The sequence below is a fragment of the Canis lupus genome, chromosome 36 (assembly GCF_011100685.1).
Source record: "Canis lupus familiaris isolate Mischka breed German Shepherd chromosome 36, alternate assembly UU_Cfam_GSD_1.0, whole genome shotgun sequence".
NCBI classification, from domain to species: Eukaryota; Metazoa; Chordata; class Mammalia; order Carnivora; family Canidae; genus Canis; species Canis lupus.
The window spans coordinates 19,262,014-19,289,678 of record NC_049257.1 but is presented as its reverse complement, the minus strand read 5'-3'; the positions used below and the strand labels follow the sequence as shown (position 1 = coordinate 19,289,678).

The window sequence follows — 27,665 nt, the reverse complement described above, 5'->3', positions numbered from 1 at the left end:
TTTATTTTTAAGTAATCTCTATACCCAGTGTGGAGCTTCAAGTCATAACCTGGATATCAAGAGTCACTTGTTTTATCAGTGGAGCCAGCCAGGTGCCCTGGTACTTCCGTAGTTTAACAATTTTCAGGGTAGAGACCTAGAGCACTCATTATTCTTTCCTATAGCTTTACAATATGTTAATCAAGTTAGCAATAGCAAACATATCTCAAAATCTGTCTTAGATTGTTTTTGTTGTCTATCTTCAGTCTTTAAAGGAGGCGGCATATATATATTAAATGCAAAATAAGTTAAAAAATATATATTCCTGCAGTATTGTTGCATGTTAAGGGCAGGACATATTTACTTAGGGATTGGTTGATTTTGTCAACGTAACTTTTTTGAAAAGTTTTTGGTGAAATTCTCGTTGGATTTTCTTTAAAGATTTTATTTACTCAGGAGAGACATACAGAGAGGCAGAGACACAGGCAGAGGGAAAAGCAGGCTCCCTGTGGGGAGCCTGATGCAGGACTTGATCCTGGGACCCTGGGATCACAACCTGAGCTGAAGGCAGATGCTCAACCCCTGAGCCACCCAAGTACCCCTCTGGCTGGGTTTATACTGCTTTATATTCTTTAAAGAAAAAGTCTCTTTATCCTTCTTCCAACTTTCAAAGCAGAGTTGAGAAAGAACACTAAACAGGATCTGCAAACACAGGACTTGTTCATCCAGGTTCATCAATTGGTCCTTTTAATGTTGCTAGGTGTCCCGTATTCAACTGGAAACCAAAACCTTCTGGACAGACCAAACTAAATGTAAGAGGAATGTTGGGTACTTCTGGTTTGATATCTCTTCTCCATTTTTGTTTTTTTTTTAATTTTTTCAGGATACTAGCAAGAAGATGGTGAGGGCATGCTGTTCTTTGTTTGAGCCTCCCTTGTAGACGGTGGTGGGTTAGCCAGGTTCATAGGACGTTTGCATATTATCCTCCATTTAAAAAATGGCTCGTTCAATGTCTTTAAATTTACTGAGTAGAAGGCACAAAGCAGTGGACCAGAAAGCTTACACTATTGTTGTTTTTCAGATGTGCTGAAACCAAAAAGAAAGAGGAAGTCAGTAGTCTATGGGACATTTCACATATTTCTAACAATAGTTTATTTAATTGTGAAAAAAAATATTGGTGAAATTGACTTTGCGACTCTTATAAGTTGCTTTTGGTGATGCAGCCTGTTTGAGTCTTTGGATGGCACTTGCTAGTATTCTTAGGCTTGGATGTTGTAAGGATGCTCATTATATATGTGTGCAAAATAAGTTAAATATGGGAGCCACAAAAATGTTTTCTTTTTAATCCATCACAATATTTAGAAGTTGACTGGACACTTTCAGTTATTTTTTTTTAAGATTTTATTTATCTATGAGAGACACAGAGAGAGAGAGAGAGAGGCAGAGACACAGGCAGAGGGAGAAGCAGTCTCCCTGCGGGGAGCCCGATGTGGGACTCGATCCTGGAACTTTGGGATCACGCCTTCGGTCAAAGGCAGACGCTCAACCACTGAGCCACCCAGGCACCCCTCAGTTATCTTTTTGAATGAGAAATGATCCTCAACTTTTGTCTGTTCACTCTTTTAGTCGAAATTAAAAGGATTAGTTATTTCAAAAGAACAAGAAAAAGGAACATTAATGATACAGTAATAAAAAGAAGGAAGGAAACAGACATGGCTATAGACTTGCAGAATACTTAAAGGCCTGTCATCCTCAATTTTTCAGACAGATGGCTCTGCAGTTCTCTGGAGGCACCCAGGCCTCTTTCTTGTGCCGCCCCCTTCCCTGCTGTTCTTGGTCTCTCCAGACAGGGGAGCTCTTGCTCTCTCTCTTTTAGATGTTTTCTGGGAGTCCCTCATCCCAGTGTCCCACCCTGGTCGGGAGGGAGGGAGCACTGACTGCCCACGGGTCTTAGGACTTACTCCTTTGGGGCAAGACCTCATTCAGCTCACGGTGCCTTCTGATTTCACTCTTCTAATCAATTTTTTTTCCTTTCATCTGTTTCAAGTATCATAATTGACCTTAGGAAAACAAAGGCATTTGAAAATTGAAAAACAATTTTTGGAAATAATTTTCACTTAATCAAAAATTGAAGGTCTCCATAGAAAACATCCAGTATTTTCGGCTTATAATGAGCTATTTTCTGTTACCAGGAAAGAAGGAAAATTAGTATGTGTTAATTATATTAATATTAGTTTGCAAAAGAACTGTTCTGAGGTAGTTTTTTCACTAGTAAAATTACATTTAAAGTGAATGTGCAGTTTTAATGTGTTGCTTACTATGTATTTTCAGCTGCTATAATTAGATGGCAAGGTATAAATTTGTTAAAGTTGACATTTATTTTAAAATTTAAACAGAAAGCTTATGGAAGTATAATTAAGCTTCATTTAAGTAACAATACCTAGATTAAGAGACTAAGAATTTATCGTAGGTGAATTTCATCTAAATTTTTTATTGAGACTCTGCAACAATGTGTAGTAATAAACACCATCAAGTAGTGCTTTTTAAAAGCTTTATGATTTTAAGGCAGACTTAGAAGTGGTAATATAAACTGAAGTGAATGAAGTCTACCACTTTAAACTGTCATGTTCTGTATTTCAAACCTATTTCTGTAGGTTACATCTATTTCCAACTTTTCCTAATTACAAAAAAATCTCAAATTTTTCCTAATTACCAAAAATACAAAACAAAACAAAACAAAACAAACCCCCAAAAAACCAAAACCCACCAAACTTGGGTGAACTCTGGTATATTTAACAGTGTATTTATTATTGTTTTGTATACTTTCTCTTTTCTAAAGAACTCAAGAGGGGAAGTTTAATAAGCTTCACATTTTATTTCCCAGTGAGTTATAAAAAGATTCACAGTCCTTGAGAAAGCCTCTATAGAAGTATAATGTATCATATTGTCATAAGGCAGATAAATATATTATGGTAGTTATGTTGTAAATAATCACTTATAAAACTCAAATAAGAAAAAGAAATCATTAGCAATACTAGCAAAATGGTATGCTCTGGGAGAATTTTATTAAAACAGTTGTGGGAAGCTATAGAAATTAAAAATGTTGTCAAATCTTAAATCAACCTAGACTTCACCGAAGTCATGTTCGCCCCCAGTCTCCCCCAAGTATTTATTTAGTCTTTTCCCCCCTCCCATAAAGAAAATGTTGAACCATAACACAGATCTCCCTAGTTCTTCCCACCAGTGGTAGGCTTGGGTTTTCTTCACAAAGCAGAAAGCTCTCTCAAAGTTTTGTATCTCAGAACAGCATTAAAAAAAAGATGAATATTCTGCAAACCTCCAGGTGTGGCTGCATTGTCAACCAATATAGCAGGACTGGAATTAAGTACCTTTCAAATAGAAAATTGGGGAAGGGTCCTTAAGCAGATGGTGTTGTTCCCTAGCATGACCTTGGATGTCATTATGCCCTCACTACCCCTCCATCCCCCCCCAAAAAAAGATTACCAGGAAAAAGAATTAAGGAGGAAAATTAAGGAAGTTAGAAAAAATTGTAAACTGAGGCCCACAACTCAGTGGGCAGATAGGTAGCAGACAATAGGAGATGTTGAGGAATTTCCAATTTTAATGTTGGGATTTAATTTGGGCCTTTAAAAAAAAACACTCTGGGGGGCAAAGAAAACACATCTTTGGTCTAGTGGCAAGGCAACTCCAGGCCACTTGTTCATGTGGAATATTAATATTATTTCTTTAATATATGAAATAGTACTATTTCTATTTATTTATTTATTTATTTATTTATTTATTTTTAGAATAGTACTATTTCTAAAGTCTAAAGAGAATCATGTAAACATGATTTTGGGGGCATTTTCTTTCCTTTTAGTCTTTCCTTTCTTTTCGTTTTTTTCATATACTATGAACCTTAACTTATAACTTGCTTTGTATACTTTTACTTATAAGGCACACGGACATGCATGGCTCACATACACAAACACACACACAAGGAGTTTCTTAGTTCCACTGAACTGTAAAATTTCTTTTAAGATTTTATGTATTTATTTGAGAAAGAGATTGAGAGAATGAGTGGGGGGAAGGGCAGAGAGAGAAACAGACTCCCTGACTCAATCCAGGGACCCTGGGATCATGACCTGAGCCAAAGGCAGGAGCTTAACCAATTGAGCCACCCAGGTGCCCTGAATTTTAGAATTCTTGCTAACTTTCTGGTTTAGCTTTTATAAACAACAAAAGGCCTCTATTTTGCGAGCCACTGTTCTATGACTTTGCTACCCCCAAAATCAGAAAACTCATTCTAACTTCTCCATTGCCTAGATGCTTGTTTAATTCCTTTGGTATATATATTATCAAGCTTCCTTATTGTAAAATATATCTCTCCAGCCTTAATTCCTGAGGATGTTATAAAGATAAAATGTGACAGTTAGGCTATAAATATATCAAGTGCTTTAGAAGAAAGATCTTACCCCATGTCCACAAATGTACTTTATTACAGTTATTGGCATTTGGACCCTGGAAAATTAACCATTAGTGAATACTTTGATTTAAATTAAAAACATAAAAAAAATAAAAACATTTTGGATCTCAAAAATACTGTATTGAGTAAGTATAATAATTTGCTTCTGGAACTGAACTGATAGAGTAAAAATATTTCCTAGGAACCCCACAAGATGGCGCTTGCCACCCTGTTTCCTCTTTTTCCTTACTCTAAGGAAATTCAGCAACAATGTAAGAAGGAACATCTAAATATTTATTTTAAATGTTAGAGTTTAGGTTTTCAGAAAGCTTGACTCTTTAAAATTGATGAGCTTCAGTTTAATATTTTGAAAAGTGTTCATTTTTATTACAGGAGTTAAGACTATTGAAGATTTTAAGGTTATTTTGGAAACACTGGGATCTGTGTAATACAAAAAGGCTGCCTTCATTCCATTTGCCTTTAACACTTATTTTTAAAGAATATATATGATTTATGAGATGTAGTTTATATGTGTAGCCTCTAAACATTTAAAATACTGCCATTTGTAAGGATCTGGTGATTAGTAATTGTTCTAAAATAATTGTTCTGTTTGTTTAAAATCAGGAAGGTATACTTGGAATATAGCTTAGTATTTCTAAGTAAGAATGAGATTTAATAAATGGAACGGTAATGAAGGGCAGCAGGAATTCACCCAATCATTATATGGATCCTTTTTACCCCTGTATATTTAGTATGTAATTAACACTATTTTATTTTACATGGTTACTGTTTACATTATCATTATTAGGGAAGGGAATTATATTGAAATTACGTTGAGGTTGCTAAGGGAAGTTTTATTTAAGATTTTTATTTATTTATTCATGAGAGTCACAGAGAGACAGACATAGGCAGAGGGAGAAGCAGGCTCCCTGTGGGGAGCCCGATGTGGGACTGGATCCCAGGACGATGGGATCACAACATGAGCCAAAGGCAGACGTTCAACCACTGAGTCACCCAGGTGTCCCAAGTTTTATTTATTTATTCTTGCTGAGGGAAGTTTTATATTTTTTTATTGTTTTCTGAAATCCCGATCATAATTTCAATGAAAACTATATCATAAAAGACTAAGACAGGAAAGTGTATCCACTAAAATTTAGAGCTAATTAAGTTTAGGTCTGTAGGTTTAGGTCTGATTTTTTTTTTCAGCCTCATCATAAAAGTGGCCAAGCATTAGAGTCAAAGGTATATTATGGAATAAGAACAGTAAAAGGAACCTTCTGTTGAAAATGAAGTCAGACTTTTTGAAAAATTAAATTGAAGCTTATAACCAAATATTTTAGATGGTTGTGAAAGTAGTCATTTCTTTCACCATTCTTACAAAGGTCTGGGAAGAAGGAATCTATTATATATGAAGAAAGAATCACTCGTTTTCTTTTTTTAAACAATTATTGTATGTGCTGGCTGCTAAGCATACATAATATGTTCTGTGGGTAGGCTGCACGTTGAGGCTGTTCCTTTGTTAGCTTGCCCTTTTCTGTATCAAGGGTGTAGTGTTCAGTTTCATGTTGCCTTCATTCCCATCATACTGTTTGGTACAGGATCTATCTTAAATGGGCTTATGATACACAGTCTCTTTAAAAGTCAATCATTTTCATTGAATGTATGCGAACATTGAATTTAAACTTAGTTTCTGAGCTAAGGAACTTTGTGAGAAACCTCGGTCAGAGAAATGTAATAGAGGAGCAGATGTAGCGGATGCACACATAGCACACAGTGCTGATTCATCCCCTGGCATCTTTGAATACTGAGATCTGAAGATTTTATTTTTAAAGTGCTATGATTTTCCATTGATAAAATGAAGATTGCACTTTCAAATGTGCCCATTACCAGGGTTAAAAAAAAAACAAAATTTAACTGAGTACATATGAAGATCGAATTGTTTTTTTTCAAAGATTCATGAATCAATATCCCATCTAGCAAATACAAAGGAGCTACAAAGGGCTGCAGGAGAGGAAAGATTTTTAAAGGCAGAAAGAGTAGGACCAGGAGGGACCTGGGGGGGGGGGGGGGGTGGGCGGGAAGGATTATTTCAGGCAAGGTTATCTCTCTTTGGGAGCCATAGGAGTTATCAGATGGATTACCTCACTAGTGCTGACCAGGAGATTCCAGACTGATAACGCATCAAGATTTCATTCTTGGGGAAGGTTGAAACTCCAATTAGGAGTCTCAGTTTGGTGACGGTACTTAGTGCAAGTGACTTCATTTGGGGCCTGTAGGGTTTTTTTTTAAGCACCAGGTTTTTTTCTATTATTAAATTTTTAAAAATCTGAAGATGAAAAAAAAAAGCAGTAGATTTCTTTCCTTCCGTCTTTAGATTTATAGTACACATTTGAGAACAAAGGAAAATAGCTTAAACTAGAATGTGTTCTTTATGGGTCTTCTCCATCATATTTTTAGACATTGTAGATATGTAATTGTCAAGGGAAGGATTCACCTTGTCGGTTGGTCAACTGATTGACTTGTTTTTTTTCTGAATGCATGAGTTCTGAAGTCTGATTCTAGACTTAGATATATTTATTTCTTCTATTCTCTATTCTCTAACTGTGGAATGCTCAATTTATATGTGGAACGTCCTTGAGATTTTTTGGCCTATAACAAACACTATTTGAGATAATTATTGCACCCTCCTCATACATGGTCAGTAGGACTACTGTTATTATACTAAGAACAGTGGAATTGTAAGGAGCCGTATTTATTTGTTCCTCAAGGAATTTTTTTTCATTTTTATTTTTAATTTTTTTTGCTGAAATTCTATTTTATTATTATTATTTTTTAATAATAAATTTATTTTTCTTGGTGTTCAATTTACCAACATACAGAATAACACCCAGTGCTCATCCCGTCAAGTGCCCCCCTCAGTGCCCGTCACCCATTCACCCCCACCCCCCGCCCTCCTCCCCTTCCATCTCCCCTAGTTCGTTTCCCAGAGTTAGGAGTCTTTATGTTCTGTCTCTCTTTCTGATATTTCCCACACATTTCTTCTCCCTTCCCTTATATTCCCTTTCACTATTATTTATATTCCCCAAATGAATGAGAACATACAGTGTTTGTCCTTCTCCGATTGACTTACTTCATTCAGCATAATACCCTCCAGTTCCATCCAGGTTGAAGCAAATGGTGAGTATTTGTCGTTTCTAATGGCTGAGGAATATTCCATTGTATACATAGACCACATCTTCTTTATCCATTCATCTTTCGATGAACACCGAGGCTCCTTCCACAGTTTGGCTATTGTGGACATTGCTGCTAGAAACATTGGGGTGCAGGTGTCCCGGCATTTCATTGCATCTGAATCTTTGGGGTAAATCCCCAACAGTGCAATTGCTGGGTCGTAGGGCAGGTCTATTTTTAACTCTTTGAGGAACCTCCACACAGTTTTCCAGAGTGGCTGCACCAGTTCACATTCCCACCAACAGTGTATGAGGGTTCCCTTTTCTCCGCATCCTCTCCAACATTTGTGGTTTCCTGCCTTGTTAATTTTCCCCATTCTCACTGGTGTGAGGTGGTATCTCATTGTGGTTTTGATTTGTTTTTCCCTGATGGCAAGTGATGCAGAGCATTTTCTCATGTGCATGTTGGCCATGTCTATGTATTCGTCTGTGAGATTTCTCTTCATGTCTTTTGCCCATTTCATGATTGGATTGTTTGTTTCTTTGGTGTTGAGTTTAAGAAGTTCTTTATAGATCTTGGAAACTAGCCCTTTATCTGATGTGTCATTTGCAAATATCTTCTCCCATTCTGTAGGTTGTCTTTTAGTTTTGTTGACTGTATCCTTTGCTGTGCAAAAGCTTCTTATCTTGATGAAGTCCTAATAGTTCATTTTTGCTTTTGTTTCTTTTTTTTTTTTTTTTTTTGCTTTTGTTTCTTTTGCCTTTGTGGATGTATCTTGCAAGAAGTTACTGTGGCTGAGTTCAAAAAGGGTATTGCCTTTGTTCTCTTCTAGGATTTTGATGGAGTCTTGTCTCACATTTAGATCTTTCATCCATTTTGAGTTTATCTTTGTGTATGGTGCAAGAGAGTGGTCTAGTTTCATTCTTCTGCATGTGGATGTCCAATTTTCCCAGCACCATTTATTGAAGAGACTTTCTTCAGTGGAGAGTCTTTCCTCCTTTATCGAATATTAGTCGACCATAAAGTTCAGGGTCCACTTCTGGGTTCTCTATTCTGTTCCATTGATCTATGTGTCTGTTTTTGTGCCAGTACCACACTGTCTTGATGACCACAGCTTTGTAGTACAACCTGAAATCTGGCATTGTGATGCCCCCAGATATGGTTTTCTCCTTTAAAATTCCCCTGGCTATTCGGGTCTTTTCTGATTCCACACAAATCTTAAAATAATTTGCTCTAACTCCCTGAAGAAAGTCCATGGTATTTTGATAGGGACTGCATTAAACGTGTAAATTGCCCTGGGTAACATTGACATTTTCACAGTATTAATTCTGCCAATCCATGAGCATGGAATATTTTTCCATCTCTTTGTGTCTTCCTCAATTTCTTTCAGAAGTGTTCTATAGTTTTTAGGGTATAGATCCTTTACCTCTTTGGTTAGGTTTATTCCTAGGTATCTTATGCTTTTGGGTGCAATTGTAAATGGGATTGACTCCTTAATTTCTCTTTCTTCAGTCTCATTGTTAGTGTATAGAAATGCCACTGACTTCTGGGCATTGATTTTGTATCCTGCCACGCTACCAAATTGCTGTATGAGTTCTAGCAATCTTGGAGTGGAGACTTTTGGGTTTTCTATGTAGAGTATCATGTCATTGGCGAAGAGGGTTTTTTTCATTTTTAAAGTGTGACATACAGAACGGGAAAAATAGAAGATACACAGGCATGTTTAAGTAAAATACACAAATAAGTAAACAAATAAGTGAAATACAGGAGTCCTAAGCTTGGTAATTTACCACAAAATGAAGACACCTGTGTGACTAGTACTCTTATCAAGGAATGAACATTACTGAGCATCCTAGATAGACCCCTTTGGAGGGCCTCGGTCTGTCTCATCTGGCCTCAGAGTTTATCACTATCCTTCCATTACTAGTAGGGGCTAGCTTTACCCATTTTTTTTTAACTTTTTTTTTTTTGGTATGTAAGAGAACGTTATAAGAGAACATTGTATTTTTATTTTATTTTTTTAAAGATTTTATTTATTCATGATATATATAGAGAGAGGCAGAGACACAGGCAGAGGGAGAAGCAGGCTCCATGCCGGGAGCCTGACACAGGACTCGATCCCAGGACTCCAGGATCACACCCTGGGCTAAAGGCAGGCGCTGAACCACTGAGCCACCCAGGGATCCCCTGTATTTTTAAAATACATTCTTAAATGATAAGAACAGAATTTCATGGTATAAAACTATTTTGAACTCCTGAAAGATACTAGTACCAAAGCTATGTGCTAAATTTTTTTCTGATCATTTGTACTTCCAAATGCACAGTAAGCTTAATTATGGATCCTCTTTAAAAATATCATGCCCCCATTTGAGAACAGTCTTTTTTTTAATTAAAATCATAATAAATACTGTAAAATTTAGATAAAGTATATCCCTGGTTTTCTAATGGTGATTAGGATGTTATGTTTTTCCTCAACCACAACTAATGAATCAGTCATGATTTGTACTCATCATCTCACAGGCATAAGATGTACTAAAAATGATTTTTAAAAATTTAAGATTTATTTATTCATGAGAGATAACAGAGAGAGAAGCAGAGACACAGGCAGAGGGAGAAGCAGGCCCCATGCTATGTGCTGTTGCCTACAGGAAAAGTCTACAACAAACAACATAACCTTACACATGTTTTCACACTTGTCACCAGTGGCAGAGGAGGATAAATGCGTTGGGGTTAGAGTTTGCTGGGGGACATTTCTGTGTCATAAACTGATACAACTAAAAGCATGATATTTCTTTGAACTAAATGTTATCTTAAAAATTAGGGAATTTTGATATTCTCCATAATTTGTCCATTTTTCATATAATGTTTTTCCATATTAGAAAAGAAGCATCTACCAGTGCTTTCTTTAGTTAACGGAGAAAATGCTGATGAATTGGGGTAACTGGGTGATGGGCACTGAGGAGGGTGCTTGATGGGATGAGCACTGGGTGTTATACTGTGTGTTGGCAAATTGAATTTAAATGAAATATTTAAAAAAATGAATTGTCACTTTTGGAAAACTGCATTGAATTGAAGAGCGTTTAGATTCATATACGCATGTTCAAATGGGATGAATTTTTGTATTGCTTTGTGAGATGTGTTCGGGCAGGAAGGATGCTGAGGAGCTCAGATGTTGTTTTTGTGCTTCACTTACAGTTTCAATAGGTGTCATCTGAGAAGCTAAACTGCTTTTTGTATGGAAAACTGCAAGTCACTTATTCATAGGTTAACATCTTTTATTTTCTCAAAAATATTTGTTCAAGGAATACTTTCAGTGATGGAAGACAGTGGCTCTGTGAAAGATACAGTGGCTTCTGGGGTGCTCAGTGCCCTTGCTGCTGACAATCGTCCACAATGTTACCTGTCTTCTTTTTAGCCCAGTTTCTGGATATGTGCCCATGAATTTTTTAGTTGCTCTCATAACTCTTGCTCTATCATCAAGCACTTTGCAAAATGACATGTCTACATAGATGTTATTATTATAAGTAAATGAACAAAGACCAACTTATTAAAATTCTCCAACTTGAAATTAAAGAGCCAGATTCTTCCTCAGCCAGCTGTGTAAGGAGGTATTTGAGCACATGAAAGCATGTCATTTGCTGATGGAAGCTTTCTTGAATTTGGTTCCCTCCTTTTGCCGCATGTGGATTCAACTATAGTCAAAACACAAAATTTGACCAAATTTTACATTCAAGGTGATTCTTAAACTGACCTTTAGGGAAGTTTTAAACAGTTTTAAAATTGGTAAAATTAGCTTGTGGTCGAGCTTCTTACTTTATTGTTACTTGCTAAAATGTATTTATTGTTTAGTTGCAAAATATCTTTGGAATTTTGCCTTCCAAATTTATATGATTACAAACCACGACATGAGTGATAGCTGCATTGCGGCTATTTCTTATCCAGATCTTCCTTGCCTTATGATGAGATGATGTTCCCAATAAACCCATCACAAGTTGGGCAGCCTGGGTGGCTCAGTGGTTTAGTGCCGCCTTCAGCCCAGGGCCTGATCCTGGAGACCTGGGATCAAGTCCCATGTTGGGCTCCCACCGTGGAGCCTGCTTCTCCCTCTGCCTGTGTCTCTGCCTCTCTCTCTCTCTCTGTGCGTGTGTGTGTCTCTCATAAATAAGTAAATAAAATCTTAAAAATAAATAAATAAACCCATCACAAGTTGAAAATATCAGAGGTTGAAAATTCACTGAGTATACCTAACATACTTAATGTCATAGCTTTGCCTCGCCTACCTTTAATGTGCTCCGAACACTTAGGTTTGCTTGCAGTTGGATAGAATCCTCTAACACAAAGCCTATTTTATAATATTGACTATCTCATGTACTTTATTGAATACTGTACCGTAAGTGAGAAACAGAATGGCTGTAAGCATATTGGTTCTTTGCCCGGCCTGATTGTTTGCTGACCGGGTGCTGTGGCTGCCACTGTGCAGCATCACAAGAGAGGGTCCTACACACCTGGCTGGCCCGGGAAAAGATCCAAATTCAAATCTGAAAGTTTGATTTTACTGAATGCAGATTGCTTTCTGCCACTGTGAAGTTGAAAAATCATTAAGGTGAACCATCTTACGTTGAAGAGTATCTGTATATTAAAAATATGAAGGTTTAGGTTCATTTGTTCACGACGATTTGACCATTTTAAAAATCATTTTTTAGGGACGCCTGGGTAGCTCAGCAGTTGAGTGTCTGCCTTTGGCTCAGGGCGTGATCCTGGGATCCTGGGATCGAGTCTCACATTGGGCTCCCCTCAGGGAGCCTGCTTCTCCCTCTGCCTGTGTCTCTGCTTCTCTCTCTGTTATCTCTCATGAATAAATAAATCTTAAATTTTTAAAAATCATTTTTTAGTACATCTTATGCCTGTGAGATGATGAGTACAAATCATGACTGATTCATTAGTTGTGGTTGAGGAAAAACATAACATCCTAATCACCATCAGAAAACCAGGGATATACTTTATCTAAATTTTTTTTCTGATCATTTGTACTTCCAAATGCACAGTAAGCTTAATTATGGATCCTCTTTAAAAAAATCATGCCCCCGTTTGAGAACAGTCTTTTTTTTAATTAAAATCATAATAAATACTGTAAAATTTCACCTGCAGAAATAGGACTTCAAGTACTTTTATGTTCTGGGAACTCAGAATGTCAGAGAAGTGGGGCTAAATGCAGTGTTTATAAACCTGATCAGTTGTAGTTGTAGCAGCAGGAAATTGGACTGATGTGTGGGAGTTTGGGAGGGTTTTCATTTGTTTGTTTCAAGTAAATAAGCAAACAAAATGAACATGGATACTTAGGGTGAAAACTTTATTTTTCTTCTAAATCTTGCTGTTGGGTGCTCCTGCTCTCTTGGTGGACTGAAGATAGCAGAGGTGGTGTTGGTCAGTGTTACCAGCCTGTCTTGTTTTCAGAGCACTAGCTTTTATTGTTCACTTACACGGGAAAGCAAGAATAATACCACCATAACATAAAAGTACGAGTGGTCCCAGTTATGTTTTTATACAGAAGCATTTCTATCCTTAGGGCTTTTGTAACCTCCCTTTTCTCCAGGGAAGAGCTGGAATCCTCTGGGAATACAAACATTCCAAAATTAGAAATCTTGGCATAAAATTGCTCTAAAAAGAGGTGCCTTGCTAAACCTGTACAGCCTAACTATTGCTGTGTACCCTGTGGGATACAGGTGACCAGAACCTGTCAGCGGGCGGGTTTCCTGGGCTGACTGTAGAGAAAAAAGAGTGGAGAGGCCTGTGATTTTAGCTTGAGTGACATTATTAGGTTGTTCCTGCCTTCTATGAAAATAATATACTTAGCATATTATCCAGAATACCTCCCATTTAATCAAATGAAATAATTATTCTATTTATCAAGAACAAGTTATTATGGTTGATAATACCTCTCATTATTTTGTTTCCAGAGCTCGTCCTCTTTCATTGTAATCCCATCGAATCCTAAAATACACTGCACATTCATGAAATTTAGTAAATGGCAAAGTCGGATTGAAATTGGCTCACCTGGTATCCATTAGCAACTCTGTGGTAACATATCTCAAACTACATTGTGATTATTTAATGTCTTTTTTCAGGCCTTAGCTATGGAATTCTCAAGTATAGGATTGTGTTCTATTCACATTCATTTCTAATTTAGCCCTAGCTCTCATCTGTAGTTGGTACTTGATACATGTTTGATGAGTAGATGAATGGGATTTTATCTGTTTGAAAGTGATAAAGATTTTCTTCTCTGAGTCACTAAAAGTTTGGCTATCATTTTGATTTCTAGACTATTTTAAAGCCATTTTATATTATATTTTATGAATTTATTAGTGTAGTCACTATGGAAGGGTAAGAGATAGTATGCTGAGAACAATTTAAAATTATTGTATATCATTAGTTACATTTCACACTAGCTAGAATTTATTAAGATGTATTTGAAATCTAGAATCTTTATTGCATTTCAATAAATGCCATTGTAAGAAAAAGAACTAGAAGTAATGATAAACTAGAACTGATGAGAGATGGATTTGAAGCCTAGAATTAATATTTATCAAATGGCCACATCTCCTAATGTGATGCAGTGGTGAGTATAAATCATCTCTGCAGTAGTAGGCTTGCAGAAATGCTTTCCCTGAATACTGGCTGGCTTTGTGGATATTTGGACATGGCTCCTCCACACTCAGAAGAACCTTGCCTTTGGTTTAATGCTCTGCTGTTGCCATCTTGAAATTCTTCATTTTTGAACAAGGGACTTGAAAATTAGATAACAGGTTCTGATCTGAATCATGGTGAAATAATCACAGAAATATAGGATGAGGACATTCTACAAGTTTAGCTTGTGTCACAGTTTAGCTTGTGTCAATGGCAAATGGGTTAACAATCAGTGAATTTAGATGAAAGATGCAGTAAAGAATGTACTATTCTTTCAATTTCTTATAGATTTGGATATTTTCAAAATAAAAAAAATGGTATTGATTTTTTTTTACAAATGTCATTGTCATGAAAGATTTTTTAAAAAGGTAGAGGAGCAAGAAGTGTTCTTGCCTAAAGATAAGGCAACCAAATGTGATGTGTGAACCTTAATTGGATCCTGTATCAAAAAACAAAAAAGGACATTTTTCATGTAATTGGGTATATTTGATGGTATGTTTAAATTTTGATTACCATCAGGGTCCCTTTTATTCAATATTAATTTTGGGGTTTCTTTTTTGAGAAGATCTATTTGTTAGGGGTTTTCTAAAGAATGAAGGAAATTTTACCTTTTTAAAAAATAAAACAATATCTTGCAATTACCATATTGCAAGAAGAAACCATATGGGTTTTTTTTTTTTTTTAAGATTTTATTTATTTATTCATGAGACAGAGAGAGAGAGAGAGAGAGAGAGAGAGGCAGAGACACAGGCAGAGACACAGGCAGAGGGAGAAGCAGGCTCCATGCAGGGAGCCCGACGTGGGACTCAATCCCGGATCTCCAGGATCAGGCCCTGGGCTGAAGGCGGCGCTAAACCACTGAGCCATTCAGGCTTCCACCATATAAATCTCAGATACATTAAGGGGTTTTTATGATTTTTTTTTTTTTTTGTATCTGAAAACATTTTGCCACTTTATCATTCTAGGAATTATTTCATCATTACTTTTCCGTTATTCCCAATTATGCTAAAAAAAACCTCTAATAAGAAAACAGAAGAACACTGTAGTTGTGGTATACATGCTCACTACTTTGTTTTTGTCCAGTTTCCTTACTTTGCTACCCAAAGTATTGTGTTGTCTTTTAAGAAGGTACAAAAGAAGGTATGGAGACGCTATCTTTGTAGTTGTGTTGTTTTAAAATTTCATTGAATACACTTCATTGAACACACATCGTTGAACATAATTAGAAATGTAGACTTTTCTATTTCCTGCACATAATGGCAGAGCAAAACATTGTGACAGAGGAAGACATTTTGTAATAGATAGAAAGAAGATGAGCTCTGCTACAGCTCATCTACAGCTCATCTACAGTATTCCAGACTGTAGTGGTGATGGTTAAATTTATCATACAGAAGAAATCTCAGACTGTGAATTATCAAGTGATGATATCCAAGATCCGGGGTCAGCAAGTCAGCTTACTACTTGTTTTCTTTCTTTCTTTCTTTTTCTTTTTGATTTTATTTATTTATTCACAAGAGACGCAGAGAGAGAGAGAGAGAGAGAGAGGCAGAGACACAGGCAGAGGGAAGCAGGCTTCATGCAGGGAGCCCGACGTGGGACTTGATCCTGGGTCTCCAAGATCACACTCTGGCTGAAGGTGGTGCTAAACCGCTGAGCCACCCGGGCTGCCCCTTACTACCTGTTTTCATAAGTAAAGTTTTATTGTGAAAGCCATGCCCATTTGTTCATATATTGTCTAGGGCTACTTTCCCACTCTGCAGGCAGAGTTACATAGCTGAGAGAGGTGGTTTGGCCAGCAAAGTTGAAAATATCTGGCTCCTTATAGAAAACAATTACCAACTAAAGTGTTAGGTGCATTTTCTCGAACTCAAGAATTGATGATGAACAGTATGTATCTAAAGAAAAAGGAAATAACGTGTTCATATCCAGTTAGTCATTCAATAGGAAGAATTTCATTGCTTCATATTTTGTAGCAAGAATCTGGCCTATCCCATTCTGCTAATAGGACAATGGACATTATTTTTTCATTTACCCTGAGGCTTATGCACAAAAATATACCTGATACAGTTTTTATGTGGACATATGCCTGTGGTAGGTGTGTGTACAGAAGTGACAGGAAGGAAATAGATGATGTAGGAATGATCAGTTTATTGGACTGGTCACTTTAATTAGTTTTTATGAATCTAAAAAGTTTTGCAGTTATGGAGCAAAGAAGATTACTCTCTTCTCTTCAGCAAAATTATGAGCCAGCTGATTTTTCAAAAGTGCTATGTTTTGAAGATGTAGGTGCAAGAGGAAAAACCAGAAATAGTTATAAACTAGAACATTAAGATGTTTTTAAAATATGAAATACTGCATTTTGACAATTCAAGTACCAGAAAAAGAACCAGTACAATGATAAGACAAATTCTTTTAGAGATGTACTTGAGACCTGGACTCTGTATTTATTAACATGGATATGTACGTTCATGTATGACTGCCAGTGAGCAATTGGTTGTATTCAAAGAGTGATGTCTGCTTAAGGTATATTCAAAACAGAAAAATGCAGAATAAAATTTGGGTTTGCATGTTAAATTTTCATTAAATTTCTAATATGTTGTTTTTCACTATCATTTCAGTCTTGAATTGGTAAATTATTCATAAAATGACCTAAATATACAAAAATTAAAAAGTTTCATGGACCCAGATAGTAAATTGGGTCCTGGTTTTTGGTTGATTTGGTTGTTTGTTGTGATGGTTGTTTTTCCTAGCTTACAAAGGGTTACTTTCTTAGGTATGATAACAGCATTATTTGTGTGTAGGAGGATGTTTTTATTTTCAGGATATACATGCTGAACTATTTATGAGTGAAATTTTATCTGAAATTGTTTTAGGGATATATAGGGAGAAGAGTATAGAAGTAACAAATGGGCAAATGGGTTAACAATCAGTGAATTAGATGAAAGATGCAGTAAAGAATGTACTATTCTTTCAATTTTTTATAGATTTGGATATTTTCAAAATAAAAAAAAATGAGAAAGGGTGTCTTAGTGGTTTAGCGCCTGCCTTTGGCCCAGGGCGTGATCCTGGAGACCCAGGATCAAGTCCCACATCGGGCTCCCTGCATGGAGCCTGCTTCTCCCTCTGCCTGTGTCTCTGCCTCTCTCTCTGTGTGTATGTCTCTCATGAATAAATAAATAAAATCTTAAAAAAAAAAAATTCACGGAAATGAAAATTGGGTTCTCCAATAGATGAAAAAAGAACTCTTTCCCCTGCTTCCCTACCCTTTTCTTTTAGAGGAAAGACTTGTATTTGTATTATAAATATATATATATACCTATTTATTTATTTGTTTAACTTGCTCTGATCGCATCAGCATTTTACTGCTGAGTAGTAGAGGAATAAAATGGTAAGGTTAATAATATGCATTTGTTTGCCACCAGGGGTTTTCTTAGAAATTCTTGTGCTTTCAAAAAATATTGCATTTACCAGTAAAATGCAGAAATTTTCTTCCTTATCTATGAGGCAAGTTTGTTACAATAGTTAATGCGCAGTGGACAGTTTAGCTTGTGTCAATATGTTACCTGTCATTTTTATCATTTTTTTATGGCTTGTTTACATAGAAAATATAGAGAATTTTCTTTAAAATTATAAGCACATGTTTTATATCAAGAACTCAGATTTTCTGAAATTTTTTTTATCTATAAAACATGCATGAAAGAATCCAGTCTCACATATGTGTATGTATTAATGATATGAATGAAATTATATTACTTTGCCTTTATTTTTGAGCATTTCATTATTGTTGGGAAAATATTTACTATCAGCAAATAGTAATATTTGACTATTTGACTTGCTTGACTTTCAAAAGTATACCAAATATTTGAAAATTTATGAGAAAACAATTTGATCTGTCATTTGTGAGCTGTAAAAAAAAAAACATTTACTTTTGTTATGATATATCACAAGAATTTTAAGTCTTATTAGAGATAAATAATTCTCCCATACAGACTGATAAAGGCACATGAAAGTGTTTTTCCATTGCTGTCATTTCTCTGTGCTTGATGTTGGTTTGAATCAGATAAGTCTTTTTTCATTTTCCAGTGACAATGACCTTTTGTTTTCCAATCCGTAGTATTCAGGATCCTTGAGGGCATTCTAATAATGTCAGTGCAGTAAAGCATGCAGACGGTATTTCAAACAAAATGCTTGTTCACAGCTGTATGACATAAATCATTCAGTCTGCTTTTTCAGTCACAAATAATATTGCTTATTAGAAAGCTGCATCAAGTCTGGAGTTAAAAGAAGACTCTGTTTAGATATTTTAAAATAAACTGATTATCTGGCTTCCATTTTGGTAAAACTATTGGACTGTCACATTTCATGTGTGAAGTGTGGTGAGCCTTGGCTCAGTATTCTTTCTGAATCCTGAAGGAGAATTGAGGAGAAAAAAGACATGATATTTTTTTTTTACTTAAGGACATTTAAAGGATGGTACCTTGAGAAATTTCTAGGTTTTGTGTTTACATGATAGGAGTCCTCACTTCCCATCGGAGCTGGTAGGAATTCACTGAGTTCTAGCTGTGTCTGTGTGCTGCTTTAACTCAAACATTTCTCCATACAGCTTTGATCAATACCTGATTTTCCACTGTGCCCCATGCTTGATTTTATGTACTTGGATATTATCGTCATTGTGTATACATATAGTGGCATATATTTTCTATATTGTCAAATATATGATTGTCATGTGCATGGGGATTGATATCAGATAAATGTTGGCCGGAATGGAATTAGACAACTTTGACTCCAAATCAGATAGTCACTTTTTGTTAAACTGTTAGCCACTTATGCTGTAGAAGATGCTCTACTGCTTCAGAAATGCTCATTGCAGAGTGACGGAAAGGAGTGTTATGTAGTGACTTCGATTATGGCATCTTATGTGTTCTGAAGATTATCTATGAAAATCTTACTGTGACATCCACATTTCTTTTCCTAGAAATTTCCTTAATGTCAGATACTTCAGGAATCAGGTTAAAAGTTTATTGCTAATAATGACAGCTAGTATTCATTTGCCGGGGGTGAGACTCACAATTAGTAAGTACTAGTAGAAGAGGCAGGTTTCCAAGCACCCAGAGCCCACACTTGTAACCAACCAGTACTGCCAAAGCTAGTAGCACAATGAGGCAGGTCCTCATTGTCCCATCAGAAACTTAGGTGCCTGGCAGACAATGTATCATTCCTCTTCTTCCTGAGTACCCAAGGGTGAAACATCCAGCCATCCTTGTTCTTTTGAGTGTTTGAGAGACTCATAAAGAAATATCCAGCAACTTTTTTTCTAGTCATTAATTTTCCAGACGCTGGCGGGTATATTGTCAGCTTCTGTTCTTGGTTTCTGCTCTTCCTAAGAAAATTGTATTTTGGGATTTGGCTTTGAGCAGCATCAGTTGGTCCATTGCTGTCATGCAGCAAGTCCGCCGTGCTCTGTGGAATCTAAAATACTAATAACTGTGTTTCATATATATATTTTCTGTTTCATGATCCAGTAAAATGTTGAATCACTACAGTTCTATATACCATATGTTGAAGCATAGGCTGTGGTGGAAGGAGGCGTGATCATTGGACAGCATCCCACTCAACTTTGGAAAATACCACTGAGCATAATCACTGTTATTCAGTATTCTCTTTCTGACCTTAGACTTTTAGTCCCATGTAGAAGAATTTGTGATTGAGGAACTGAAGGATTCTAGTTTTAGGATAATCCTAGATCACTAGTGAAGCTATGAAAGCCCACTTAATTTTCTTTTTATAGTCAACTGAAATAAAATGAAGATAGAAGACTAGAGAAAGAGAATATCAGTTATTTTTATATTCTTACATCCTAGGAACTTTTCAGGATCTCCTCAAATTTTGAGAATATGCTTGTAAATTTATTTTTTCCCATGTTCATATTGTAAACATATTTTCAAACCTTCTCTCTGATAGCGCTGTCTAGTTTAATTCTTCATGGTCTCAGCACTGAACACATTAATACATAGGCGAACACTCTAACCTGACTTTATGACCTCCCTCCCAATAGAGCGAGGAGAACAGTTCTAAGATTTCACTGTTTTCTTTGTCCTAACCTCTGCTGTTGTCTGAATGTTGCATTGCTGAACCATGACTACTGCTCAAGCACCACCCACTTCATCTTCTGTTTTCCTGCCTAGTCTTAGATCACTCATTTTTTAAATCATCCCTAGCAAAAGTGATTAATGGTTTAAATATTACAGAAGTAGAAATTTTAAGATGGTAGAAAGTATATCTGCATGTTCTTGCAGGAATTTTTAGCTTAGGAAAATTCAAAGCTGGGAAAGAATTACTGTTCTTGACCTTACAGGACTCCTTCGTAAAATACAGATATTAAATGCCCTTTTTGTCAGTAATCCAATCAAGATGACAGAACTTTAAGAAATCACCATTCTGTAGGACTCAGAGGGAGGCACTTCTTGGAGTTGATAGATTTAACTTAAAAAAAAATTATTTTTCAGTAATCAACACCTAATATGGGGCTTGATCCTGGAACCCTGAGATCAAGAGTCCCATGCTCTACCAACTGAGCCAGCCAATTTAGCTCACTTTGATAGGTAGCAGCAACCAAAGTTGATAAATGGAAACTCTATTTGGATGTGACAACCAAAGAACATCCTTAACATTTAACTGAAAGTTGTACTCAAGGGATCCCTGGGTGGCTCAGTGGTTTAGCGCCTGCCTTTGGCCCAGGGCGTCATCCTGGAGTCCTGGGATCAAGTCCCACATCAGGCTCCCTGCATGGAGCCTGCTTCTCCCTCTGGGTCTCTGCTTCTCTCTCTCTCTCTGTATCTCTCATGAATAAATAAATAAAATCTTAAAAAAAAAAAAGAAAGTTGTATTCAAGCTTGAGCTACAGGGAAACCAATAGCAGTAAGAGGACTTTAATAGTGTCAGGAATGAATCTGACCGTAAGGGATTTATTAGCCTTAGAAGCTGGTCTTGAAGCTAAATATACATCTCAGGGTTTTATTGTTCAACAACTTGTGATAGCTGTTGTACCCTTGTAGGCTACCCTTGAAATATTTCCTGAAACATTTGCCTTCTGCCTCTGAGAAGTTGTCCTAGCTTTTTTCCTCACACAAACCTCCTTAGATTGTCTCCCTTCAATCCCCAATGCATTTATCCCCCCTCCCTTTTTTTTTGCTCCTTCTTAGTGCCTTCATATTTTTAAGTGCAGTCACTTGGCTTTGCATTGTTGGTCTTGTTTCTAACCTAGCATACCTTTATAATAGTATCAGTAGTGGCTAGGAGCATATGATCTGGAGTTAAAGTCTCAGCTCAAGTGCAGATTCTACTGCTTGCGACTTTAAGCAAATGCCTTCATCTCTCTTAAGTACTGGTTTTCTTACCTATAAAACGGTGATAGTAACAGCACTTTATAAAGTTGTTTTTGAGGCATAAATGAAATAAGTATCAAAACATTTAACAAGAACCGAGCACATTGTAAAGTGTTCATGCAACAGAATTTATGCTATCTACTAGTTATTGTCTTAGGCCAGTAGTTCTCAAACTTTTTAATCTCAGAACCTGTTGATACTCTTTTTTTGTTTGTTTGTTTGTTTTTTTTATTTTTTTTTATTTTTTTATTTTTTTTTATTGGTGTTCAATTTACTAACATACAGAATAACCCCCAGTGCCCGTCACCCATTCACTCCCACCCCCCCTGTTGATACTCTTAAACATTATGTAGGAACCTAAGGACAAACCCACATTTGTTTATGTGGGTTATATGTATTACTGTTTACTGTATTTGAAAATAAAATGGAGAAGTTAAAAAAATTATCAATTGATATAAAAATAATAATAAACTTATTACATGTTAGCATAAATAACATTTTATGAAAATAATTATTTTTAAAGTAGAAGAGTGGCATTCTTTTACATTTTTTCAAAGTCTTGGTGTTTGGCTAAAAAGAAGAAAACTTGTATCTGCAATCATTTGTTGTAATGTGTTTATTTTTTTTTAATTTTTTATTTTTGTAATGTGTTGTTTTGATTAGAGTCTATGAAGAAAGTCTGACCTTATACAAGGATGTAGTTGGAAAAGAGGGAAGTATTTTAGTAATCTTTTGAAATAGTTGTGATTATTCTTTGATACTACACTAAAACTTCACAAGTGGTATTTTCTTCAAGGTCAGTTGCAATGTAGACTCTGATACCATATCACTGAAAATTTCATGCTGTTATATTGGGATCCCTGGGTTGCTCAGCAGTTTAGCGCCTGCCTTTGGCCCAGGGCATGATCCTGGAGTCCCGGGATCGAGTCCCGCGTCAGGCTTCCGGCATGGAGCCTGCTTCTCCCTCCTCCTGTGTCTCTGCGCCTCTCTCTTTCTCTCTATGTCTATCATAAATAAATAAATCTTTTTAAAATAAGAAAATTTCATGCTGTTATATTAAAACCCATTGGTCTATCTTGTACTTTGGATCTTTAACCTATTCATGATAATGCCTTTGTCATTTCTTAAATATTAGCTCAATGAGCTATGCAGATCTTACAGATGTTAGCACATTTCACTATACAACATATTAAAAAATCACATTCTTTAATATCACTATCCATTTTATCAGAAAAGTCTTTAAATATTAACAAAGTGTCAAGCTTATGGTAGTGATACAATTTTCTCCAATTTTTTTTTTTAAGATTTTATTTATTTATTCATGAGAGACACAGAGAGACAGGCAGAGACACAGGCCAAGGGAGAAGCAAGCTCCATGCAGGATGCCCAACACGGGACTCAATCCCAAGACTTTTGGATCACGCCCTGGGCTGAAGGCAGCACCAAACCACTGGGCCACCGGGGCTGCCCAGTTTTCTCCAAAAAAAATTTTTTTGGTGTGTTTATTTATTCATGAAAGACACACACACACACACAGAGGCAGAGACACAGGCAGAGGGAGAAGCAAGCTCCATGCAGGATGCCTGACGCGGGACTCAATCCCAGGACTTCGGGATCATGCCCTGGGCCAAAGGCAGATGCTCAACCGCTGAGCCATCCAGGCTTCCCATTTTCTCCAACATTTAATGTTCACTTGAAAGCTTGGATTTTATGGCTGGTAATAAATATTGTCAGTTATTGTCCTTGAAGTGACAAGGTAACTTTGTTTATTTTCAGGAAAATATCTACCAGATATCCAGGTCTGAATAGACATAGTACGTCAGTCATTCTTTCCAGTGAAATTGTGTTTATGAAAATTGCAGCTAGTCCAGTTCACAACTTGAATGATCTCACATATTTTCCCCATCATACTGTAGATATGCCTTATACACGCTTCCTGTTTTATCACACAGAATATTAAAAAGGCACATACTCAAGGGTCAAGATATAGTACAATTAATGCATTTTAAACTGCTTTATCAAGGACATTTTTAAATGAAACTAAATTTGTTTTTAAGCCTTGAGTATGTGTGGCAGTGAAGAATACAGTGACAGCTATTGTAGTTTGGTGCTCCTGCATTGTTTTGTGCCAAAGCTCAGCAGTTTTACCCTCCACAGCTTTTGCACTGATAGTGAGAAAAGCAAATAGCTTCTTAGTATAATTATGAAAATAGTTTTGATCTTGTGTATCCCCCTGAAAGAGTCTGACTGATCCACAGGAGTCCACAGACCACACTGAGAATCGCTGTTCCAGGCAATGTGAAAAATAGACAAGAATCTTTGCCCTCATGAAGCTTACATACTAATGGGAAGAGACGAACAAAAGCCAACATAATTTGGTAAAATGTTCATATTTTGGATAGTGATAGGTACTAAAGAGAAAAAGTATGACAACTAATGAAAACAGAAGAATATGAATTGCCAGGGTATTTTGAACATTTTAGATAGTGAAGAGAAGGCCTCATTTAGAAGATGACTTTTGAGTAAAGAACTGAAATAGGTGAGGGAGCAAGTCAGGCGAACATTCCAGTCCGAGGGAGCAGTTAGCTGGAAGTGTTTCTTGAATGTTTAATAAATGGCAAGGAAACCAGAGACTGGAGAGGAGGAGTGGAGTGTGCAGTGAGGGGAGAGAAGTAGGACCTTGCAAGGTAAGGACAGGTCTTCTAGTATCTTGGGGGTCAGTGCTTCTGAATCACGGGCGTGCACATCAGCTAGGGGGCTTTTGACAATGCAGTATCTGATTTATAGAAGGGAATTGGGTCTTGTGGTTCTGCATTTGTAACAAATTACCAGCTGATGTCAATGTTGTGTTTCACTTTGAGTAGCAGTCTTGTAGGCAGCAGTAAAGAGTTTGGCTTTTAGTCTGAGTGACACAGGAAGCCATTGGGGAGAATCTAGCAGAACAGTGTCATGTTCTGACGTGTGATTTAACATGGTCAGTTATAAATATTAATAAAGGTAGTGCATCTCTAAGCCCTTATCCAAAACCTCTGGTAACAGATATGCAGTAGAATTCAGAATTTTTCAGATTTTAGGAAGGTAATAGATTTTGTGTATATATATTTTCTAACCCCCCAGCATTGTCTGAGATTAGCACTCTGTAATCACCCATTGATATTTCTGCAATGAAACAAATGAACAGTCACACTCAACGGAGTAAGTAAGGACTGCAAATATTCTTATATCCATTCAGGTAAGGTTTTTGCCATTGAATGCGTTATAAAGAATTATGAAAATGCTTTTAGGTTCAGGTCAGACAAGTGTGTGTTGGCCAAATGAGTTATAAAAATACTTTTACTTTTCAAAGCATATGGATTTTAGAATTGAGAAAAGGTGGGCCTTTGTTATTATACTTTCAGGTAGTGCTCTTCATATCTTCACACTGCAGGAACTTTTAAGACAAATAAGTCTATTACATGTTCATTTTAGGCCTTGTTGGATGCAGCTGTTGACAAGAGAGAGGTTTCATACCCTGGGTCCTGCTCTCAAAGGAGGAAAAATAGGTACCTATAAATTCAGAGCACAAAGTCTCATTTCCAAAAAGTGTTTTTGCTTCTTGGCAGCTTCTACTGTCATGTGTGCAGTCAAAGCACATTTAATTAAAACATGCTGAGCATTTTATTATACCTTGGGACAGTTAGCGTGTGCTTAGAATGATCCAACTCTGCTCATTTGTGGTTAACACAATATTGCTTCCATATCTGATTCTGCTTCCTTTCCTACAGCTTTGAGCTGCCTTATTCCACATTTGGCTCCACATCTTGAAATCTAAAGCAAATTTCTCTGTGTTCTTCACAATCCACTGTTCATTTGGGTTTTTTGTTTTGTTTTAAATGACTGGTTTTCTAAGAGAAGTCCAGTTTAAAAGAAGTACATTAAGAAATTATCAGTGATGAGATATGTTGTGATCTTTTCCCATCTCAGTTATCTGTCATGTTAAAGTATTAATAATGGAAGCATTATCTCTCTTTTCCCTATAGGGTTTCATTTAAGGGTTAGTATATCCTCTGTTCTGAGTACCTGTCCTCTTGAAGCTTGAAAACATTGACATAAGGCAAGACTTGAAAGGTTTCTGTTTCAGTGCTTGCTGGCAAAATGACATGTTGACTCTCATCATTGGGAAATCCTAACTCTTACGTGAATCTGTGTCCAAAAATGCACATTCTAATAAACACATTCTAGTGCAACTCCTAAGCCAGAGAATATGGCAATAGATTCCTTTTGCTGTAAATCTGTGTTGGTGTATGGGAAATACGTGAGTTAGGAATAATTGTCTCAAAGGATGCATAATAGCAAAGGGAAAAACATCGTTTGCAACTTTTCCTGTAAGGAAAGAACAAGGAGGATATACAGTGGACTCTTAGACATTGAGGAGATTGGGGGTGCCCACCTCCCCCACCTCCACACAGTTGGAAATCCGAGTGTAACTTTTGACTCCCCCAAAACTTAACTATAAAGCTTTACTAATAACATAGTTGATTAACAAATATTTTGTATATTATATATATTATATATTGTATTTTTACAAGAAAGTAAGCTAAAGAAGATAAATTGTTAGTGAGAAAATCATAAGGAGGAGAAAATACATTTACAGTAATATACTGTATTGATCCCCTAAAAATCCACATGTGGTTGGACGTGTGCAGTTCAAACCCATGTTGTTCAAGGGTCAACTGTATACTGTTTCGACTGAAGGAAATGAGGGCATTTGAGACAAGAGTTATGGTTCATAGATGACTGTCTAGGAAGCTCCCCACTAAAAGTATAGTTTCAGTTGGTTATTTTCCAGAACTTCTATTTATAAAAAGCAAAAATTCTGCCAAGAGTTTTCATGTGATTACATTTTTAATATCTGTAACTTCAAGTGCTCTGGATGGTTAAGTCTCCATTGTTGAATTTGGAAAAGTGTTAATCAGGTATATTCTTTTTATATGTGTGGTTCAATGTTTATACCACATGGTATATTCTTTTAAGGATGAATTACAAGGACTTCATAAAGAGTTAACTCATTGCAGTCTGATTTTAGAAGTGAGAGCTATAGAGAGACAAGTAGAAGGATATACTTTTTTGGTATTGTTGAATATTGTGTATTCTTGTTTTTGTGGTAGAGAGCTTTAGGAAATGTGTCCTGTTATTAAAGGTGAATTTATTTTGTTTACCTAACAAAATCCAAATGAGAGCCATTTGAAAATGTTGAGATGTTATTGGGAGGCTTGGCAGGAGTTAAATCTTCTCTTGAAGTTCTCTGTCAGAAAGCATGTGGTTAAGTGGGCCTGTCTGAGGACTTACTGTGCCAACATGCTAGGATAAACAGTATTAGAAATTATCAGATTATTTAAAGAGAAAACCTCAGAGAGATATAACTTGCTGTTTAGAACAAAAAAATAGGTTGGAAAAAGATGGTCCTTACCTTTGAATTGAGTTGAGTGACCCAGTTCCTGTGTATAGCTTTTTGTTTCCCAGTGTAGAGTGAAAAGTTTGAGTAAGCAGAAAGACTTTGTGCAGTCTGTTTGTTAGGTCTGCCAAATTGGTTAGAGGAAACATCGCTTAGGTCTTTAATAAGAGGCCAAACTTGAGTTATAAAAAGGAGGGCTTTCCAAGTTTGGTTCACATTTCATTCAGGAACCTTGGTTGGGCCAAGCTCTGGGTCCATGGTGAAGAGATGAACACTGCATTTACAAAATGTTTGTTTTTGGAGATCTTTGATGAAGCTACATGTGGGCACTGTAGTTGTAGCCAGAAATTTTCTTCCATATAGTAGTGGTTCTGGGTCATTATTCTCTAAAGAATTAAAAACAATTATCTTTGGTTTTAAAAATAGTTTATTTCTGTCAGAATTGTATCATGACACATCAGTTTTCAACTTGGAACAGTTCTAAATGACTTTGTTTCTTCTAAGGGTAAATTTAACTGACCTGATTTGGCCATGACTTTGCAGAGTG

The 27,665-nt window shown here is 36.4% G+C and overlaps 1 protein-coding gene and 1 long non-coding RNA gene across 7 annotated transcripts in view; one reads left to right on the top strand and one right to left on the bottom strand.

Moving 5' to 3' along the window:
* CHN1 (chimerin 1) overlaps window positions 1-27,665 on the top strand; it is a 205,298-nt gene that overhangs the window by 23,612 nt on the left and 154,021 nt on the right. The window contains exon 1 of one of the 6 annotated variants that reach the window (XM_038584895.1): window positions 25,155-25,226. The exons of the other annotated variants lie outside the window; for them this stretch is intronic. Within the exon in view, the coding sequence (XP_038440823.1) occupies window positions 25,163-25,226 (64 nt within the window). The 5' untranslated portion in view covers window positions 25,155-25,162. Of the gene's footprint in view, window positions 1-25,154; window positions 25,227-27,665 lie in introns of those variants that run through there. 6 annotated transcript variants of the gene reach the window in all.
* LOC119877899 lies at window positions 842-27,246 on the bottom strand. Its single transcript, XR_005384753.1, has 2 exons — window positions 27,134-27,246; window positions 842-1,065 (listed from the first exon to the last, which is right to left on the bottom strand). It is a non-coding gene; the product is annotated as an uncharacterized LOC119877899 (long non-coding RNA).